At 39.0% G+C, this 23,064-nt stretch overlaps 1 protein-coding gene across 3 annotated transcripts in view; it reads left to right on the forward strand.

Annotated features, from left to right (window-relative positions):
- Positions 1-23,064, forward strand: part of KLHL14 (kelch like family member 14) — a 116,114-nt gene that overhangs the window by 9,712 nt on the left and 83,338 nt on the right. For all 3 annotated transcript variants that reach the window (XM_025429211.3, XM_049112804.1, XM_025429210.3), the window contains exon 3: positions 20,574-20,695. In XM_025429211.3, the coding sequence (XP_025284996.1) occupies positions 20,574-20,695 (122 nt within the window). The remainder of the gene's footprint in view (positions 1-20,573; positions 20,696-23,064) is intronic.

Below are 23,064 nucleotides of genomic sequence, written 5' to 3' on the forward strand. Positions count from 1 at the left end.
GGGCCATGTAATAGGGTTGCTAAGATTTTTCACTCAGAAATTAACTTACTAAAAATACAATGAGCCAATATATTTTAAATAAATCAATAAAAATGAGAACATTCAATTTAACTATGAAAAATAATTGTGAAAATAAAACAAAACACAAAACAAAGCCTAGGAGCTTGAATTGAACCAAGAGGTTTTTCCCTAGATTTCTGTGCACTAGAGTATTAGAGGGGTATCAGCTTTGTTTCCGTGAGGACAATAGAAAGTTATTCATGTTGGTGATACTTACAGGTGATAAATACAACAGGTAGAAGCCAGAATTATAAAAATGTCTGTATACTCTAATAACACAAAATAAGATTACTCTAATTGGAAATTTATTGGGTTTATATCTTGTTTCAAGAAAATCATTTTAACAATTTTTATACCATAAATGTTTATACCTTCTGTCATTCACTTAGAAAATATATTCATTGTTATGTCCTTTCCATTAACTTCCAAGATAATTCATGATGCATGATGATTTCTTTAAAAACAACAACAACACAACACTATTATTATATTGGCAGGAGAATGAGTTAACCAGAGGAAGGACTCTCAGTTATAACATAGATGAAACAGTGAATATGTCTATTTCACTGTGAATATTAAAACGAGGCCTATCTAGCCACAAATAATATTAATGAAAATAGGGTTAGAACTGTTTGCAGCATTAGAATTAAAGCAGAAAGGCCTGGGCCCCGCGGGCCAGGCAGCTCCAGGCCTTGGCGGGGGGTGGGGGAGGGAAGAGGGAGAATAAAAAAAAAAAAGAATTAAAGCAGAAAGGTACTAGAGAAAGCCTACAATCCTGGGGAAATGAAAATAATTAATGTTTATGATGCAAAGAGAGAAAATAAATGATAAGGAAGTAAAAAAAAGAAGAAAAAGAAGCAGTAAGGGAAATACAAGGAAATATGGGAAATCGAAGAAATTATTAAAAGATAAACCATCTGAAAAAGAAAGAAAAAGAGGACTTAGTAGTACAAGAATATGGGCAAGGAAATTCTAGAGCCTGGAGAATAGTTGTTAAATATTTGTTGGACAAAGAAGTACAAATTTAGGAGCATTTAAGTCACTACATACCCAACTAATATAGTTTACAAGATCATTAATGGTCTTCCATTGAAAAGAGAAAAGTCAGTTCTTAAAGACACACACACAAAAAAATGTTTCCCCAAGGAACAGAGAAAGGTCAATCATGGTTATCTTCACTCCCATAATTCAATTCAGTTCAGTAATTATATATTTGCAATCTGAGTTAATCAAGATGTTTCACTAAAAACTGTTTCCTTCTTTTAGATAATGTGGTAATTTCAGAAGTGTCAGAGTTCAAAGGGGACAGTCTGTTATTCCAATAGGAGGATATGAAACTATAGGAGCATTCCTTGCAAAATCATCTTAATTTTCAGTGTAATTGGGACTGGCAGCAGACCTGAGATACAGGGGGACCTTCACAGCCCTGGATAGTTTTTCTAAACCCATGCCTATGACCATACCACCCCCACAGTGGGAACTTGGGATGATGTGTTGCAATTTACCACTAACAAGAAGTTCTGCTGTGAAAACTAGCCCCCAAGTTTGCATTGAATGTAAACACATCATGCACCAAGCTCTGAGCTAGATTCTGAGATTCAGAGTTAAACAAGACAGACTTTGTGCAGTTAACAGTGCTGACTTTGTGCAGTTACCAGTGTAAGGGGAAAAAAAAGAATTACCCAAATTAATCAGACCGGTAATACGTGCTGTAGATTAGGGATAACATATATATTATAGGATAGGGATAGATATATGTAGGGATAACATATCTACATATGTAGAGGTAACATATCTACATATGTAGACATGGGATAACATATAACAGAGTCCCACAACCTCACTGGAGAGACCAGGAGATTTAAGATGAGCCTTAAAAGATGAGATATCCAGAGTAATGGGTCTGGAGGAGGGCAAGGTGTGCACCCAGGGAAAACACAAGCTGGGAGAAGAGAATGCACATAAGCACCAGGCAGAGAAAAGTTTGGTACCTTCCAGGAACTGACAGAAAGTGTGTGTGGCTAGGCGCTTATGCAAGAAGGGTTGTCCAAATCATACAGGAAGTTGTAGGCTCTGCTAAGAACTATCCACTACTTGGCTGAATTCCATGGTGGAAAAATCGGCATTTAAAAAAAAATTTGAACTGATAAAATCAGCAATAATATGGTGGAAACACTGCCTTTGAAATCATCAATCTAAATAGATGTCCTAGCTGCACTTTAGCTGAGCCCCACGTCGGTAAAATGGGTTAGTAATTATAGTTCTACTTGCCAGGATTTTGGTAATGATATGCTGAAACCATGAAAAAAACATGTAAACAGAAAATGCTCTTTAAAATCAACTTATTAATTTTAAAAGATACAATAGACAAAATTTAACTGAATACATTTTTGCCCGTCAAGAAACGTCAGTGATTTCACTAGAGCCCCTCTGAATTAGTCAGAGACTTTTAAGACCAGAGTAATGAAGTTGAAGGAACCCAAAAGTGAACACAAGGGCATCAGAAGGAAGTGGGAAAATTAGACTTTCTGAGTGTTCACAGTAATTTATATATAATTCTTCAAAGGGAAAACGATGGCCTTTTTAGATGTAAAAGCCTTCCATTTCTTCCATTGATAGAGGAGCATTCCCTCTTCTTATTAATCTCCTAAACTCAAGCTTTGAGGCTTCGTTTTCTGCCATCCCCGAGCCCCTCACATGCATATGTCAGGTCCTGGGCTCCCGGTGCGCCTGTGAGCGGGTGGGTAAATTGCACCTGCACAGGGACCCTGAACTTCCTCAGAGCTCAGCTGGGCCACCGTATGGAGACTGGCTCACTGGAGGCTGCAGAGAAGTGAACTGAAGAATTACAGTCGGTTTCACTTCCCTGCCTTATGTGCCTTCAGGTGCCTCTGAAGACAGGCGAGGCCAGTGAAATGGAGAGGAGGAGGAAGAGAGACAGCACCAATGTTAGAGAAGAGACAGTTTTTGCAAATGGAGAGGCATTGTAGAAAATTGTGGATCGAAAGAAAAGAAAGAAGAAAGAAAGAAAGAAAGAAAGAAAGAAAGAAAGAAAGAAAGAAAGAAAGAAAGAAAGAAAGAAAATTGTGGATCGATGGATGTGTGTAGTGTCTGTGTGTGTATCCACTGACAAAATGCATATAGCTCGGTGCCAGCTTGAAGTTTTCTGTGCAATGATTTCTGACGTGTGTTTTTAGCACCTGCAGGTCTATCTTGTATGTGGGAAAGGGAGCGGGACAGTCAACAAATCACAGTCTGGCACTGAGTGAGGAATTATTGGGTTGGGAGGGTCAATTTTTCCCCCAAAAGAAAATAATGACATTTGTAAATCCCACTTACAACAGAGCAGCAGACCACTGCCTGGCTCTGATTTTTAGCCCCCCTTAAAACCAATCACACCAGAACATCCTGGGCAAATGGAAAAGATTAGAGGAGAGAATGAAAATCTGTGAGGCAGAGAGGGAAACTTTGAAGGAAAAACTTTAATGCTTTAATATGCACACTAGGATCTAGAACCTCATATGCATTAAACTGGGGTTCACTGATAACTCTGAAGGATCCCAGACAATATTGGTGTATTATATAGAGGCTGGAGCATGTGCCTTATAGCAAAGACCAATTGGGTGGATTGGTTACTATGACAACTGTACCTCTACTGTCAGTGGCAATCCCTGTAATCTCCCTGTTTTAAGGTTTTCACAAGTGTTCACTCCAAAATGACATTTGTAGGTAGGAAACAGTAAAGCTTGGAAACCTACATATATGGATAAGAGAAAGAATATGGCATAAGAGGATGTACAAATAAAATGGCCGTGTTACAATGCAAATATCTAAATAGTTCTATAGTGTAGTAATTAAGACCCAAAAGTCACACAGAGGTGGGTCAAATCCCACCTCGATGATTTACAAGCAGACTTTCTTTGAGTGACTTACTTAACTTCTTTTCAGCCTGCTTATCAATAAGGTGTACATAGTAATTAATACCCACTTCATTTGGGCAGTTCTGAATGTTGGAAGAATGTATATACAACACTTAATGTGGTGCCTGGCTATGAATACTTTATAATGGACAGCTTTTATTTTTATAAGAATACTTCTATTTATATCTAATTTGCTTTTCTGTTCATTTATTAGGATCCTTGATTCCATACAAGATGTTCTTTCTAGAGCTGGATTAACATAGCATAAATCTCAAGTGCTGCTCTGCTAGTGATAATATTTCTGCTGAAAGTGTCTATTTTTTACACCTTTGAATGAACAACAGAGCTTAGGCCAGCCTTGGAGTCTGTTCCATCCTCTTGATCTATCTATGTCAGCAATTGGAAAAATTAGAAAAATCATGGTGGATTCACATTAAATGGCTTTATTGGCATATAGTTTACATAGTATACAATTCCTTTTAAAGTGTAAAATCCAGTAACTTTAGTATATTCAGAGTTGTGCAGCCATCAGCACAATTAATTTTAGAATAATTTTATTAACCCCCCCCAAAGACCCTGTAATCTGGTAGCAATCAGCTCCTATTTTCCTCCATCATCCCCTCAGTCCCACTGAGGGCTGTCTCCAGAGACTCATAGTATTATTGTTCTGGACACTTCAGATAAAAGGAATCACATAATGTGTGGTGTTTTTTCTGACTCCTTTCATGTAGCATGATGTTTTCAAAGTTCATCTATGTTGAAGCATGTAATAGTACTTTATTCCTTTTCATGGCCAAAGAGTTTTCCATTGTATAGATATGCTGCATTTTCTTTATCCATCGAGTGATGGACATTTGAGTTATTTCCACTTTTTGCTATTATGGATAATGCTGCTATAAGCAATTTATATATAGGTTTGTGTTGGACTTGTGTTTATATTTCTTTGGGGGATATACCTGGGAGTGGAATTGCTGGGTCATATGATATTCAGTGAACAATGAACAAATGTTTCACTTTTTTGAGGAACTGTCAGATTGTTTTCCAAAGCAGCTGCACCACTTTGCATTCTCACCAGCAGTGTATGAAGGTTTCACTTTCTCCACATCCTCATCAACTCTCACTGTCCATCTTTCTGACCACAGTCATCATTATGGCTGTGAAGTGCTAGCTCATTGTGGTTTGATTTCCCTAATGATTAACAACATTGAGCATCTTTTCACGTGCTTATTGGTTATTTGTTTTGTTTTGAAAAATATCGATTCAGATCCTTTGGCCATTTCTTAGTTGGGCTATTTGTCTTTTTCTTATTGAGTTATGAGTCTTTAAAGGATTTTTAGTAGTGTTTCCTGTGACTCCTAGAGCACAGCCAGGGCCCATCTTCTGCAGGAATTGGTTGCTGTAGCTGACAAAGATGAAAAGAAAATGCATGCAGATATACAGTGGAGAACTCTCAAGATACTTTTGTATGACACATTATGTCTATTACTAAAAATACCAGTGCTGGGTGTGACAGAAGAAAATATCTGTGATCAATTTTGTTGTTTATCTTCTTCTCCATGTGATTATTCTGGCTTTACGTTGACTTAGGCATTATATTTCTCAACTAATAGTTTGGACTCACTTTAGCAAAACTTTTAATAAAAAAAAATCCATTACTTAATTTATTTAAATTTTCTTAGAGCTACATAGGAAATTTTAATTCAAAATATGTTTATACAATAATTATTTTAGGGAAATGAGGTGAAATTCTTTGGTTGCCAAGACAATAGAATGAGGTGAATTTTTTTGGTTGCCAAGACAATGATAACCCATAAGAGCCACTGCAGAAGAAATATGTAAAAAGAAAACAAACTGCAAAACAGATGCTCTCAATTGGAAAGGGATGCAAAAGTGTTCCTTATGGGGATCAGCAAGAAACAATACAGGCCAGGATTTTCGGTCGTGGCTATTTATGCTTCTGGATGGACAATTTGTATTTTGATTATGAATCTCTTTGAACAACCAAATAAGTTTTTGCTTTCCGTTAAGGTTTACATCTCTATTATATCACAAAGAAGGCTCCAGGCCACCATCAGAGTGCAAAGTGGTAGAATTTTAATGTGGATTTCTTTATCTAGATACTCAAGGAGACAAAGTATTATCAAAAGTATATGATAACTTTATAATTTCTAGTATGCACCACCAACAGATCCCAAAAAGCAGGTAACCTCTCTAAATTAGTCATTTGCGTAGTTTAAAAGGCAGGCATCTTCTTCCCTATGTGGAAGTCTTACATAAAGAAGGTACTACACAAAAAAAAAAAAAAAAAAAAAGAAAGTACTAATTCTAGGCAGTCACTTCAGTATCCCTAGAAGCTAACAAACTTCAGCTATCACTCAGACATTCTTATATTCAAAGTTCGGAAAGAGGGCAGCCCAGGTGGCTCAGCGGTTTAGTGCCACCTTCAGCTCCGGGCGTGATCCTGGAGACCCGGGATAGAGTCCCATGTCAGGCTCCCTGCATGGAGCCTGCGTCTCCCTCTGCCTGTGTCTCTGCCTCTCTCTCTCTGTGTGTGTGTGTCTCTCATGAATAAATAAATAAAATCTTAAAAAAAAAAAAACACAAAATTTGGAAAGAGAGAAAGCAGGCAAAGCTAAACTGAAATATGTAAACATCACTCTAATTCACTCAAAGAAATTCAAGGTTTGTGATTTCTCCAGACTTAGAAAGCAGCACACTAAACCAGCAGCAAGTAGTTTAAGTAAAACTGTCTTCCAAGGAAGGGGCACCCCCTGTACAGAAAGGAGCCCCTCCAGCCTTCCATCAGCCGAGTCAAACTGAGAGCCCAAGTTCCAGAAAACAACGGTCTCTCTGACCTAGAAAGAATAATTCTCAACTCAGAAAGATGTGTCTGGAAAATGCTTCACATTTTTTATGGCAAGGAAACTATAGAGTCTCAGAGCATAAAAAACATTTAAAATTTGTGAAAGCACAAAGAAATTCATGTCTATGGCTTTATAGACACTAATTAGTCTGCCACCAAAGCTGATGCGAATCACTTCTCTCCATTAGCTATATCTGTTATTATTCCTCCTAGTTGCCCTTCCTCCACTGGAACATTGTTATCCATTAACATTTACTACATATGTACAGCCCTTGAGCACAAGAGGAGTAGATAAGGAGCCTACCTCTCCGTATCCCAAATTCTCCATACAGAATGTAGATGGCAGGCTGTAACGAGGTATAGCTTTTGTGCGGTAAAATTAGGAAAACCCTTTCCCAAGGTATTTATGCAAGTTTGACTATAGAAAGTTCCTTCTTGAGCATCAGTTCCCAAAAGTGAGTGTGAGATTCATTGGTCTCTTTCTGCCCTGTGTTCCTGTTGGCTGGACAGTTAAAGGAAAGCTGTGTTAGTCTGCTTGAGCTGCCATAAGTAGAATAACACAGCCTGGATGGCTTAAATAACGGGAATTTGTTTCCTCACAGTTCTGCGAGGCTGGAAGTCCAAGGTCAAGTTGCCAGCAGGGTTGGTTTCTGTTGATGCCTCTTCCTGGCTTATAGAGAGCAGCCTTCTCTGTGTCCTCACATGGCCCTTCCTCTGTGTGCAGAGAGACAGAGATTTCTGGTGTCTCTTTCTCTTCTTATAAGGACACTGGTCCTATCAGATTACTGCCCCACCTGATGACCTCATTTAACCTTAATTACCTCCTAAAGGTAATCTTCAAGTACAGTCACACTGGATGTTAAGGCTTCAACATATGAATTTCGGGAAACATGATTCAGTTTACACCAAGAGCCAATAATAGGATACAGGAGTTAGAAAACAGGTTAGGGAAGCTAACTGAATTATTATTTTTCAACTAGGTCTATAGGGCAAAGTTATATAGGCAATTAAGCAATGATCCAAGTCAGCAATATATGAATAGCTTTTCCAGTAATACAAAGCTGGAAGAGAAAAATATCCTCTTTCCTCGGCCTCATAAAGTCTTGCCTAAATCAGTAGATCTCTTAAGAATCAACAATAGAGATTTTTTTTAATAAAATATGTCTTCCCTAGCCCTACCTCAGAGATTCTAAATAAATCTGGAATGTGGACCTAAGAACCTGCATATTTAGCAACATCCCAAGTGGTTTTGCTACTGGTGGTTTTTGGACCACGCTTTGAAAATCATTAAGACTAAAACAAAAAATTGCTTCTGCTTTCCAATTCACTTCAGATCTGCAGAAGATGGGAGAAAATGCTAAGAGTGATTTACTGAAAGATAAGGTTGAGGGGAAGGTGTTGCAGAATTAAAGGAAATCTGATAAACTGACATATGAAAGGGGGAAGTGAATCACAGAGTAAGTTATTGGAATTACCAGACTCCGAGGGATTTATTTCCTGATGGTGGAATTGAGGTACTTACTACACTCAAGTATTTTCAGAATAATGCAAGCCACATGTCAGAGTGTCCACAATTCAGCTTCAGAGAATGTGGTCAGCTTCCCCAGGATAATTTGCTTCCGCCTGGCAAAGAACTGATGATTGAAAAGGATACTGTTGTGGATTGGTTGTTTGGGAGGGTCTGGGACGCTTCCACACAGATGTCCTTTTCAGGGAGAATATCGGGAAGTCTCTTAGCCTCCCAAAGCCCTGGAGCTAGGGTTTACTTCAGCATTCGCCCCTCCAGGGTTGGTGAAGCAGCAAAGAACAGAAAGAACTGGCTCCCCACAGGGAGGGAGAGGAAAAGAGGAGAATAAGAGATTCCTATTTCACCCACAGCAGCAGGGTGTCCCTAAGCTGGATCCCACAAGCCACACCTCATTGTCTCCACAGCACACACACCCGGGGCCTGTCTCAGTCCCTTGCTGCTTATCTACCCAAAAGTAAGGGTAACCTTCTTCATTTATCTTAATCCCAGGATGATTTCACGGAATTATTCTGCCCCTAAAATCACATTCTGGGCCCATTTAGAAGGTATCAGCTGAAACTCTCTTTTCTTAAATTGAAGATGGACACATATTTATTGCCATGAATATTCCAAGAGAAGCCTAGAGTAATATATTCAGTTACTAACTAACTTTTCTCACTGTCTTCCTGCATGGCCACTCCTGCAGTGACTCTCCAACTGGAAACAGCCTGCTTGGTAGGAGGCTGGCTCCAGTTCCTCAGAACAAGCTTCCTAGCTTCCCCCACGAGAAATCTCTCCCTGGAGTTAGAGTAATGGATAAAATCAGGCTCTAGATCATGAGGTAGGATCTGGCCATGGTCTCCCTCAGCATCATCTGGAATGGCTGGACTTCCTTGTGAATGCTGATGTTGTTGATATACTCATTTTGACTGCTACATCCTAGATTCTCGGGGACAAGTAATTTTAGCCAGGTATATGATATCCTGAACTTGTGTTTTCAACATCATTCTGTGATCTTATGTCTTTCTGCACTTTTTCTTGTGCAGCAGATACCAGTTTCCTCAGGTCAGGAAGTCACTCTTATGTCTTCAAAAAGCCGGCCAGATGGGTGGGAGAGAGAAAGAGAGAGAGAGAAGTCTCAATAATGAGATTGTTCTCAGGGGGCAGCACAGTCTAATAATTGAGCTTTATTAGGAGTTTAAATGCAGGCATTACTTATGAGTCCATCACTAGCGTGAGAGTGATGCTTTATCTCCTTTTGTCACCAAGCTACACAGAGCTTGAATGGCTCCTTTGTGACAGGCTGCATGGAACCACTTCTCTCTTGAACGAGGAGGAGAGCTTTCTCCTATCACACAAACATTGGTTGTCCCTGCCAGCTCATTCGGCAGCAGGCATCTGTGCTAGTGAGCAGTGAGATCCCATGTCCCACTTGCAGGCATGGGGATTAGTCTAGGAGGTAATACTTGCCACTCAACTTCCTCACAGGGATGCGGGGAGGATTAATGAGATGCTATTTCCATTGCAATTTATGCTCTTCAGAAGAAAGGCACTAAGTACTAGGTATTAGAATTAGGGATTATATAGGTAATCAAGCAAAGAAGATATTCAACTGCTTCTAGTTACTAAAGGAAGCTTTAATCTGGGAGGTGTGGGAAGGAGGGGGGAAATACAGGAGTAAAAACTTGGCTGGAAGCCATGGTCCCTCATGAAGCAAAGGACCAAGGATGAAGTGTGAAGTGCTATGTACAATATAAACACGCACCTGTTCTGGCCCTTAAGGCTTATGATCTCAGGGAGGAGGCCTGCATTTCATGGAAGGCTTTTTTGTCACATCTACCTCTACCATCATTAGCCAGTCTACCAGTTTGGTCCCAGAAGAGAGTGGCAAAAGCATAAGCCAACTACCTCATCCATATACAGGAAGAATGGTCACATTCCTAATCCACCTGGAATTTATATGTGCCAGGGAGGAATTGTGGACAATGCCAGCATGCTACAGGGGCTCAGGCAAGGAATTGGGGGGTGGGGGTGGGAGTGGGGGGCAGGAAGACGGTTACTTACAATTGCAATGTGCAAAGCTAAAGTCCGTAAAGAGGTTGATCTTTTCACAGCCAAGTATATAAGCAGTGGCAGAGTTGGAATGTAACATGGTTTTCAGAGGTCCAGGCCTTAATGTCTTGGCTTCTTCCATTTATTATAGTGTACCCTCAACTATGTTTGCCTACGATCTGGTAGGATGCGAGATAACTTCAGATGGTACATGAAAAACCACTTTTAAATTTATTGTAATAATTAGGTTAGGTGTTACTACATTTGAGCATGTATAGAAATAAAGAACAATTAATCCATGAAGTCCATAATTCATAAATATGATTGCTTAGAGCCATAATTCTCAATATTGACTACACATTAGAATCACACAAAGAAAGCTTAAAACAAAACAGACAAAACAAAAACAAAAAAACAATGCTGAGTCCCACCCTCAGTCATTAAACCAGACTCTCTGAGAGCTTGCCCCCATCCTAGATACTTTGAGAAAGCTTTCCCCAGTGATTATCTAAAGAGTCACCAGCATTGGGAGCCACTAAATTAGAGTAGGATTAAATATTTTTTAAGTGAGCAGTTTTAAGTAAAATATTAAATAACATCATAGTGTGTGGATGTGGCAAATATCATGAAGTTTCTATATTGTGCTAATAACTGAAATGTGGTAAACTTTCTGTATCATGGGCAGCTCTCATTCTGTGAGACAATAATAATCCTAAAGAACAAAAAGAAAGACAGAGATAACCAAGAAAAACCATGAATGTGGTGGTGTGACAACAGCAAGACTGATTATTTAGACATGCTCAGGTAGGGATAAAAGACAAAGGGGTTTCAGGCAGTGCAGAGTAAAGGTGGCAAGTTAAATGTGGGTGTTTGTCAGTAAGACTGTTACCCAAAGTCTAACTCTTCCACCTTAGAGTTCAGAAATATGACTTTTCCTTTTCCCCTTTTGCCTTCTGACATCTTCACTATCACATTCCTGGACTGGACATTAAAAACAGATGAGAGGGAAGAAAAAGGATGAGATGATAATCAGTAATGATGTGTTTCTTGAAGGTGAGATTACCAGTGACTCTTTTCATCCATTCATTCTTTTATCATTTCTTCATTCATACAAGAAGCGTTTATTGACCACCTACTATACTGTAAGTCCTTTTTGCTTGTAAGTATGGTCAGAATTTTTCTCAGCGAGCATGAATTGTCTTTATGATATAATCAAACAAATTTTAAAGTTACTTCCATCTTAGAAAAAGTGAGTAATGTGTATGACTGACCATTCTCCAGTTACTACGCAGCCAGACTCGTGTGGTAGGAAGAAGGCAGCTCCAGGGTCAGAAGATGGGAAGCTAAAGCATTTTCAGTTATACCTGACCCTGAGAATCACAGAAGGGTGGTGTGAGAAAACGCTAGAGACATTTCCTCTGTGAGATAGAGGAAATAAAACCCATCCTGAGGCACTGGAAAAGATGCCCAAGCCCTTTTTCCTCTATTCTTTCATCTGTTAAATGGGGATAATGATACTTTGTGTTTACCTACCTCAGAGAGGCATTATCAGGTCTATTTAAAGGCTCTTCCGATGAAAGCTGCTGTGTAATTACCAAGAACAGCTATGATAAAGAAACCTAAATACAACAGCAAATCAGCTGGAACAAATTCTCAAGGGAGTTTACTTCTCTGGAAAAATTTAAGAAAAGGGTAGCAGCTCTCCTCTGGGGACTTTTGGGTACCATTCTAGATGGAAGTTTCGGGAAGTCTAGCTGATTTTCAAAGTCTCCTCCTGGCCAATCGCTCAGGATCTTCTTCGGCTTACTTTTCCCCATGGTCTAAGCAGTTTCCAACTGATATTCCTCTTTCAAGTTTTTTCAGACCTTAACTCAGAAACTCTTTTATCCCTAAAGAGAATCATAAACAAGGCATTCACCTGTGAGAGAGAAAGAGAGAGAGAAAGGGAAGTTATGATGTGGGGAAAATGCGCACCTTATAGATGATAGGTAATGGGGAATTCCTCAATAGTTTTTTTTTTTTTTTTAAAGGACTGAAGTCGTTGATGATCAACATCAGGCTTTGTTGAAATTCATTTGACAAAGTTATGACAGGTCAATTCAATGGGAGCAGGGACACCACTGCTCCATTGGCTCAGGAGAGAGCCAAACCCGGTTGATTCAGGCTAACTGCAGTTTGACTGGAATATGGAGATAGGCTGAAGAAACATCATGGCTCTAGAATCTCAGGACTTGGAAAATATAGAAAATAGCAAGAACATAGCAGAATAATCAAGACTATCAGAAAACTTGGTGACGTGGATATGGTTTGGTGAGATCGGTGACAGAGAGCAAGCTAGCAGACCAGAGAGTGAGCAAGTTGAATTTATTAGAGATCTGGGTCCACACCATTGTAGGAAACCCAATGGTTTTATATTTTTGTGAAACTCACTTATGCAGTAAAGATGCAGGCTATTTATAAATAGCGCAACCCATGATTTCTGAAAGGCTTCTAAGCAATATAAGAAAAAGCCAAATTCCAATGATTGATTTTTGCACGAGTGATTTATAAGGTTAATAATTATGCATCATAATAATAGTTATCATTTATCGATTGATTACTGTGAGAGCTACATATTTTCCATATGCAATCCAAATGTCAGTGGGTGGCTTCCCAGATCTGGTGAAACTGTTACAAACCCCACATATCTCATGGCCTATGGTAATCCCACACCCATCCTCACGTCTGTAAATCCCTGGGGGCTTGCATCTCCCTGCTTTTCCTGCCTCCCAGACCACCACTAGACATCCCCGCCAGACCACCAGATGTGAAATTGCCCATTCACTCACTGCGTGTTTGAAATACCAAGCCATCATAGGGTTAGTGAAGTCCATTAAAATTGCAAAGTAATGGGAATGAGTCATAACTTCCTCCAATCTTCTCCAGCCTCTCCCTACTGGATTGTGTCGGAGATAACAGTTTTTCTTTCCTTTCACGAGACAGAGACATTCATTTTCCAAGGCATCAGCAGCACAAAGTACTTCTCATTTGTTAAAGGGACTGGCTCTGAAAGGTGGTTTTATTCGCAAGTAGCAACCATTTATTTTCTCATTACCCTTAACCCTCGTGACAGTCCCACTTTACAGATGAAGCAACTAAGGCTCAGAGAGGTAGCATACCAGCCCAAGGATATAAATCTATGAAGTGGCAGAAAGAGAATTTAAATCCAGGTCTGGTTGACTCTGACATTAAAATTAACTTGGCCTTTAGAGGATGGGAAAATGATTACCTACTCCAGTTTACCATTTCAAAACTGCTTAGTTTTTCCATCAAATCACTATGTTTGAAAACAAAAAACAAAACAAAACCAAAACAAAAAAACAGCTACATACTCCTAAAAGACCGTAGATGAGAAAGTCTAGAGTAAAACCCCCAATGAGTTAGTATTGTTTCAAAGAGAACAGGTTAGGATAATTAAAATATCTAAACAATGGAAATACAGCACCACTATTTTTAAGTTCTAATACTAGGATGTAGGCCACTAGCTTGTCAAGCCTGCAAATTACAACAAAGAAATAGCTAACACTGATGATGGCAATGAGGAGGAGGAGGAACATGGTAATGATAGCATTTATCCAGTGCTATTATAAATGCTTTGCATGTATTATTTAATTTAATAAAAAAAACCCTATTCCTTAAGTCTGTTGTTATCCCTATTTCATAAATAAGGTTAAAAAGTGAGAAGAGTTTAGCCCAAGGTCATTCATCTCAAAAGAGCTAAAGCTGGGTGGCACCTGGGTGGCTCAGTCCGTTGAGTATTTGACTCTTGGTTTCAGCTCAGGTTGTGATCTCAGGGTCATGGGATTGAGCCCCACGTCAGACTCGACATTGAACGTGGAGCTTGCTTGGGATTCTCTCTCCCTCTCCCACTACCCCCTTTTACCCCCACTTACTCTTTCTTTCTCTAAAAAAATAATACAAATAAAAAAAGAACTAAAGCCAAGGATCTCACCCAAGTTGTAGGACTTATACCCCTTAACAACTTAACAAGCAGGATCCTTGCTTTGAGAATGTTTTCAATAGATGTCCGCACTAGGATGGAACTAAGTGCCATGAGAGAATTTAAAGAATTTATACCTCTTGTTCCCACCATTAGCTCTAGTGTTTAGAACAGTACCTGGAATATAGTAGGAACTCAATTAATAACTGCTAAATAATAAGTGAATTGAAACAAAACATCTAAATCAGTAGAGATTAAATAACATTTTAAAAATAGTCACACATTGATGTTTAAAATATTACCCAGAAGAAATATAGGACAGGAAAAACCTGGCTTGGAAACACTTGTTTTAAAAAAAAAAAAAATCTGTATTTGTAGTCCTCTGGAAGCTGAACAGGAACCCAACACAGCACTGGGACCTCTAAAAGACTACTGTAATTTTAGAAAGCCTTAAAATATAATATATAAAATATATTATAAAACTATAAAACACATCATGTCACATATCATATTGTTATATTGTATACAATTCTGACCACATCTTTAAAAAGGTACAGCAATAGTCTGGAGATACTCAAAAGAGGTGAATATGATGGGAGGAAACTTTCTCAGAAAGAATTGAGGATTTTCCACACAGAGAAGAGAAGACATATGGCAACTGTCTTGCAATATTTAAAGTGCTGCCATGACACAGGCACTTGCTCTTTTCCTTGTAGAAAACTTAGATTTTCAGATCAGAATAAGGAGAAAAAACATATTTAACAAAACTGTCCAACATCTTTCAACAATAAAGTGGATTTGAAAAACTAAGGTCCATTTTGTTATAAATTGCCAAATTGATAAGAATAATTACCTATGGAAAAAAACGATTAAAAAAGATTTCTATGTTATGGAGAGAAGGGGACAAGTCAGTGATCTCAAACCTGGCTGTATGTTAGTTGAAATCTACTGGAAGGCTGTGAAATATTATTGATTGCTAAGGCATCACCCCAATTGAATCATAATCTCTGGGAGTGAGGACCCGAGGATCAATATCAAGAATGTAAATTTTGTAACCCCTCAGATGAACCTGGTGCCTCCCAGGCTTGGGGATCACCAAACTAGATTACTTCAAAGTTCTCTTCTAACTCTTTGATGTAATGATTCTTAGAAGACTGCAGAATGTTTTCTTTAATAAATAAATGAGAAAGATTTGTAATCTGTAAAAGGAATTTAGTCTAAATGTACATAGGTAGCTCTAAAGTACCAGCAGACCACCTGATTTCTTCAACAGGTTAAAACTCTCCTTGCAATATAGTTAATGAAAACTTTTTCCATGTATCATGGAAAGGTAAACTTTATCTGGCCTGTTTCCCAATTATTTAAGTTCCAAATCACTGAAATATAAATAAATGAGACTTTACCGTACTTAGAACACCAGTATGATGAAAAATTTGTTTACACAAGGAGGTTTTAGGTCATCCTTCAATCATTCATCCCCAGAACCAGAATATGTGAGCGCGCAAGCACTCACGCATATGCACACACGCGCAAACACACACACACACACACACACACACACAAATATGACACATGGTAAATGTTGGGCAATTACTGAGATGGAACAAAGGAGACCTTCAAATTCCATCGCCTTTTTAACCTTATCTTTTTCTATGCAAGAATCTAGGAAGCCAAATCAAAGGCATCCAAATAATGTTATTAATCATGACATACTAAGCCCTTTATCTCTAATTCCTTGTCTTTTAAACACATTACTTTGGTCTAGGTGGTGCTAAGTCGAAGACTAAAAAGGGGTATTTTTAAAATATTAACAAATTTGAAGAGAAAATATTCATTTTGGCTAAATCGGTTCCCTATGTAAAGAGTTTCTAAAAAAGTGTACCAGGTGGCCATGTGAAGGAACTTTAATTATTGCAAAAGGCTACACCTGTAGATTTTTCCTAATCTAAAATTAAACCTGTAAGGCTCTGCTGGAATTATTTAGAAAAGAATAATTGAAACCCCCTTCAGCAAGTTAATTCAGGTTCTCCTAATTTTACTTTTCTGGTTCACAAGGTATCTTTTTTATCGTGGTGTTTTCAAATTGAAGTTCACACACATCAAATAAATAGCATGATAATCAGAGGTTTCAATATCCAATACACATTCATTATTATCTGTCATTATTGTCAGTGTCACTATTATAATTGCACACTGTAAAAAGAATGGAAGCTTTTCCACAGGAATTATTCACATGTATTACTTTCTAGGAGTAATTGAATAGTTGACATTGCATTTATATCAAAGTAAAATATGTGATGGTTTTTCTCATTTGTTTTATTCTTAAGAAACAAAAAAATGTAGAGTGATCTCTATTAGACCCCTTTATTTGGATCCAGAAAGATTCAGTTTCATGTAATGTTTAAATGTGTATTTTCTCATAATAAGGCTCAAAAGATATTCAATATGGTTAAAGTAATAATTTTCTAAGAACATATAACAACTAGGTAGTGAAGTCCTTTTAATTAGCTTGTATTTATATACATGAACTCAACAAGAAACTCAGTGACAAATGTTACTTTTCTTTTTTTAACTAATCAGGTTTGCTATGTTGAAATGAAGCCCACATTGTATTGCCGATATTTACAGATTAATAGTTTACCTTAGAGTTTACATAGAACTTTCACTTTATCATATTATATAATCCTCATGACAATCCCTGGAAGAGGTAAGTCAGATACTATTAATCTATTTAAAGATGAGAAAACAGAGACTCCAAAAAGCCAAGTAATTTACACAAAATTACTCTGTGGAATAGAAAATTTAGCCCTAAAGCATCTCCTGGGTGGCTCAGTCAGCTGAGCATCTGCCTTTGGCTCAGGTCGTGATCCTGGGTCCTGGGATTGAGCCCCACAGCAGGCTCTAATCAGTGGGGAGTTTCCTTCTCTTTCTGCCTCTGCTCCTCCTCCTGAGGGTATGCTCTCTCTCTTCCTCTCTCTCTCTCAAATAAATGAAATAATGAATGAATGAATGAATGAATGAATGAATGAATGAATAAATAAATAAATAAATAAATAAATAAAATCTTTTTTAAAAAAGGGAAAGAAAGAAAAGAAAATTAGCCCTAGAATCCTGGTCATCTGGGTCTTAATCAGAAGTTATGATAAGACAAAAATTTTAAAAATAAATTTGAAGTTTTCAAAGATCATAGGCCTGGGAACATTAGGAGGCCTGTGTTTAAACACTCTCCATGCCATTTAGTTTGACTATGAGAACTTTCTAACATCCCTGTAAATGGAGTTATTTCTGTAACATGAGGCTATTTCCATAGTCAATGGAGAAAATAGGTAGGAAACCATTCACATGAGTTCTGTGAGTCTCTGCATTTTTTCTTCTGCCTTCTGCTACTTCTCACATGCTTTTTCCTATTTTTGGCTTCTATTTAATTCACCTTCGCAAGGTAGAGCTTTAAACTTTATTTAGACTTAAATAATATTGATAGTGGGTTAGAAAATCAAGTGACACAAGCTTTAGAAACAAAATCATCTAAGTGAGATGCCGCAATAAGTCAAATGAATATATGAATATAGTAGTGCAAGTTTAAAATATGTCGTCACTCACTAAAAGGCCATACACAATGAACTTAAAACACTGGTCCTTCACAGGAAATGCACAACCAATGAGGGTCAGGTGGAATTGCCTTTCCTTCCATATAATCCTTCATCACATTCCATGAGAAGGCTGTATGGTTCTGAGACTTAGTTTATGTGGAAGTTTTCATTACTGCTATACTAGGTAGCCCTTTGAATCATGTCATTGTTGGCAGGGGTGAGGGTGGTTACCATTTTCCAATTGTTCAGTGGCTTAGGTATTGGTAATCTCAGGCCATTTCTTAGAGCACAGATGGCAGTGAGTGGCTCTTCGGGCAGAGAGAACAGAGACCCTAGATCCTCTCCTCACCTCCAGAGATGGTCCATCTAAATTGCTGTTGAAATCACTAATATGGATTTGCCCAGGGAAGCTGGCCTTACCAATCAATGAAACAACCCTGCAAACATAGTTAAGTCATTCATTTCTCACCATTTGTCATTCATGAAACACAAAGAAGTACCTTTATTTAAACATTAAAATAGAGATTTAGTTATATTGCTTTGGTCACACTACCACTTCACTGAGTCTTTCCTCTTCTGTCTGACCATAGATACTGGTCCTCCTGCCATCAGCCGTAGTCTGGCAGCAGGTAGATATATCATGTCATGACAGCCACAGAATGGTGCCTGCCAGTCGAACAGGAAATGTCTACACATAGTAACAGATGGCAGCAACCTAAAAAAGAGTATTTGCTCTCATCTTAACTTGTCTTACACTCACAGAGTGGTTGATTCTTTGGACTATAATGACAATAATCAAATAGTCTTATCTTAGTTCTATTAGCCATGCATTTAGGAGATTACATAGCACATCAGTTACACAGGTTCTCATTTCAGAATAAAAGAAAGCTACTTCCTTCACTGAGTTTTCCATCGCCCTCCCCTCCCACCCTAATCACTGAAATCCTCAAAGTTTGGAGCTCTCTGCTATGATATTCTGGTCTAACAGGCATATATGAGTACAGTCCCAAAGTACTGTAGAATTCAAAGAAGTGAGGGGACGTTTGGTTTGTGACAAAATTGATATTGCAAGCTGACATCACATTGGACATTCTTCTGCAAGTACGGCTCCCCCTATCCATGATTCCCTGATAGGAGTTTCTCCAGAAGGTATTATTCCTACCGAGGCATGTACAGCGCATTCAATGGCACCAGAGTTTCATTAAAGGAATTCTCCTGTTCCCTTCCTTCACATGGAAATGTCATTAACTGTATTAAGTTAACTCTCCGAATGTTAGGTTCTTAACCAACAAACAGTGCTTCTCCACAAGGGCATACTTTGCCAAGCGTCCTTGAATCAGAACGACAGGCTGAATATGTAATAACCGATTCAGAGCCACCACCGCGGGTTGTGATCATAGTTAAGAGGAACCCTTTTGTATTTATTGACTTTTTCCTTCAGTCATGGCTGTTCCGTTTCTTCCACCACCACCTTCAGCCTCTCAGGTAAATGAAAAGTTCAATTATATGTAAAGCGACCGTTAAATCAGCAGGCCCCTCGTGGGGGTCTGGGCCTCCCCTCCCTGCTCCAATCGCAAGTGTGCTCAATCCATTAGCCTTCCCAAGGATCGCACATCCATCAGGTCATGTGTGCTGGCCAGGATGCATCTTACAGCTTTTACTGCATATGAGACGTTGCAGGCCTGTTCTCAGGAACTGCCAGGCAGACTGGGAATCACAGTCACGGTTAATAGCAGCGAATTGCCAGCTCTTGATGGGTGGGTAGTCACTCCTTTCAGTGGTTGCCCCCTGGGGGAGAAGGTAGAAAAACAGAGGGAGGGAATTAGAGTGACTTTGCACAGTTGAGCAGGTTCATGCCGCTGGATCAGTGGCAAGCATTGGCAGGGCTCCACTCTGGGGAGGCTCAAAACAACCTCACAGTCTCATTTTTACCAATTGGTGCTGCTGTGTCGCCAGTGGTGCCCAGGGATGGGGCCCGGCGGAGGTGGGGGGGTGCATGGGAAGGGGAGGGGGAGCTGGGAAGGAGATGAAGGCAGAAGTCTCAGCTAAATTAAACAAAAAGTCTCCTTGATACTGGTTAACCTACCCCAGTTAGCCCTGTGCTACTAATTGTACCAAACTGGTACTCGAAGTTCCCTGGGTGATTAAAGAGTTGGCTCACAAACTCTCTGCATAACCTTAATTTTTTCAAGGTTCTTTGAGTGGAGAATGGCTTATAATAATGATTTTGACTAATACGATTTTTGACATGCAACTTTAATGCTTAACCTTAGTACAACTCCAGAGCATTTCATGTGTACTCAGCTGTAAAGAGTGATGATTTAAAGGGATAATATAAGAAAAAGGTCGTTCTAGAATGAACCTCTAACAAATTGCATAAAGGGAGCTTATTATTCCATGAGTATGGGGATATGCTGCTCTTCTGATCATTTTTCTGCTTGGTTCAAAAAAATTGTTGAGACATGAATGGGAGAAGAAACAGGAAAAAATGAAATAGAAATCTGCAAGCAAGGAACATTCTTTTGATGGTTATGATTTCGTCGCCACTAAAAAGGCTCTACAGTAATGTGGTTATTCATCTCCTCTTTTGTTTTGGGTGAAGAATTCGCTCTAACAAGAAAATGCTGTTATTGGTCGGAGGCTTGCCTCCTGGGCCGGACCGGCTCCCCAGCAACTTGGTTCAGTACTACGATGATGAAAAGAAGACGTGGAAAATACTCACAAGTGAGTGCCCTCCTTTATTTATTTACCCACCTATTTATTTCAGCTTAGAGCTGTCTCGATGAATTTGAAAACGTAGCTAATCAAATTAGACATTTTATTGATTTGTTAGCCTTTGGAGGTCTGTTTATGTATCACAGGGGATTTCGAGTAAAAGACTAAATTAACATTGCAGAGGTGGCCAATTTGGTAGCCGAATAGGCCTAAATTAATCTGGCCTAAAAGCACTGCATGAGTTTGTGTCTCTATGACAGAGAGAGGGTGGTCACAGAATGTCCCCAAAAAAATGCCTTGGTTCTTTTTTTTTTTTTTTTTTTGCATATCAAAAAGTAAAAGGTTGGTTAATAGACCTAGTGAATTTTCTCAAATCGTAAGGGGTGTTTGGTTCATTGTCTACACAACTAACATTCATTTTGCCTTTCAGGCATTTCTGCTCATTCACCTTTAGTCTGTGGAAGTGGGTCTTAGAGAAACATTCCCCTCTATTCTCTGCAGTCCTGATGGACAGATATCCATGGCCTATCCTGGCTGCATTAAATCGTGCTTGCAAACTTCGTCCCGAGATTCTCTTCCTCCCCTCCTTAAAGGGTGATTGTGTTTTACAGCAAACCTCTTGCCTTGGGCACTGAGATTTGGAACTTATTGTTATATCGGCTATGATTCCCAATCTGACTCAGTCATGGAATCAAAAATCATCATTTCTTGAGTGCAGCCGGCTGTGTGCCCCAGTCCCCTCGTGGGCACGGTGACTGCACTGGTCAATAAAACTAAATTTTAACTGTCAAAATTGCCCAGAGCTGTATAGATAAAATAATAAATGAGTAATTTTGATCCATAAATCAAAGCCATACATTTAAAACCGACAAAAGAGAAAGTTAGCTTTTCTTATAGCATGTGTCTTTTAAGCAGTTATGTATTTTATCGGATTTTTAAAAAATCATTTCCTTTCTTCTTACTAAGAGCCCTTTAAAATAATAGAAACGGGACAACAGTTTGCCCATAAGAGCAGAAGAGGAGCAAAGACATGTGAGGTGGTGCTTGAAATAATACATTTTGGAGCTGGCTTACCCCAGTGAAACCGCCAGTAGCATTGTCCAGGAACTGCAACGAGAAAGCTCCCTGGACACCTCTATACTACGGCTGTAGTAAAGAAGTGGGGGTGGGGGTGTCACAGCAGCAAGCCTAAGGAGAAGGAAGAAAGGAAAATATGTTAGAGACCCTTAAAGTGGTTTTCATTCTCTTTTTGACAAAAGTATTGTTAACAGTGATTTGAGCATTTAAATGAGTGATGAAGCCTAATTTTTAAAGTAACACCAAAGAATCAGTTATCTGACCCTGATCAATAGGGAATGCCTACACAGAGTAAGACACAGATACTAGGAGGAGGATAGAAGAAAAAGGAAAGACAAAGATTCTTGAAGAGAGATGACAGAGACGGAGGCCAAAGGAGTGACCCTCATTCACAAGTCCCTCTGCTTTCCCAGTTACACCAGGCAAAGTCTAATTGCTACTGGTTTAAAGTCCTTCGTTAAAGACAAAAAGATTAATTAAAGCATCATGAGTAATACCTAAGAAAAGTCTTATGTTCATTTTAAACCTTTTTTTGGAGACAGAGTGATCATCCAATTTATTCTCCAGACTGGGACACTTTCGAGCATGACATGTGGACCCATTGGTTATGCTAGGACAATAGTATAGCCTGAAACTTATGGTCAGCCTACTCAAATTTCTCACATTGCCTAATTTAACTCTTAGAAGGATGTAGTAAGAAGGCATGAATTTGAATCAGGCAGACCTGGGTTCAAATCCATGTCCATCACGTTGAGCAAGGCATATAAATGTCCCAAGTCATGGCTTCATTTTGTAAGCACCATTGGAGTATTTTTATTTTATTTATTTGTTTGAAAGAGAGAGAGAGTGAGAGAGCATAAGCAGAGGGAGTGGCAGAAGGAGAGGGAGAAGCAGGCTCGTGCTAAGCAAGGAACCTGATGTGGGGCTTGATCCCAGGACCCTGGGATCATGACCTGAGCCAAAGGCAGATGCTTATCTGACTGGGCCACCCAGGAGCCCCTGCCACTGAAATAATTTTTAAATAAAATTGTGTTTAGAAGTCATCCAGCACATAGCATGAGCTCAACAGATTGCAGGCGCTATGACCACTATTGTAACAATACTGCCAATATGAGCACAAGGACTGTGTAGACCTTTATACCTTCGAGGCATCAGTCAACTCAAGCTCTCTAGGCAGAGAGGAGACAAATTACACTGCAACAGATACAGCACTTTGACTCACTGTCCCAGAGCCAGGAACCTAATTTTCCTATGCTGGATGTGGTAATCTACAGTCTCAGAAGTAGAGATCAATTACTGTC

The sequence above is a fragment of the Canis lupus genome, chromosome 7 (assembly GCF_003254725.2).
Source record: "Canis lupus dingo isolate Sandy chromosome 7, ASM325472v2, whole genome shotgun sequence".
NCBI lineage: Eukaryota > Metazoa > Chordata > Mammalia > Carnivora > Canidae > Canis > Canis lupus.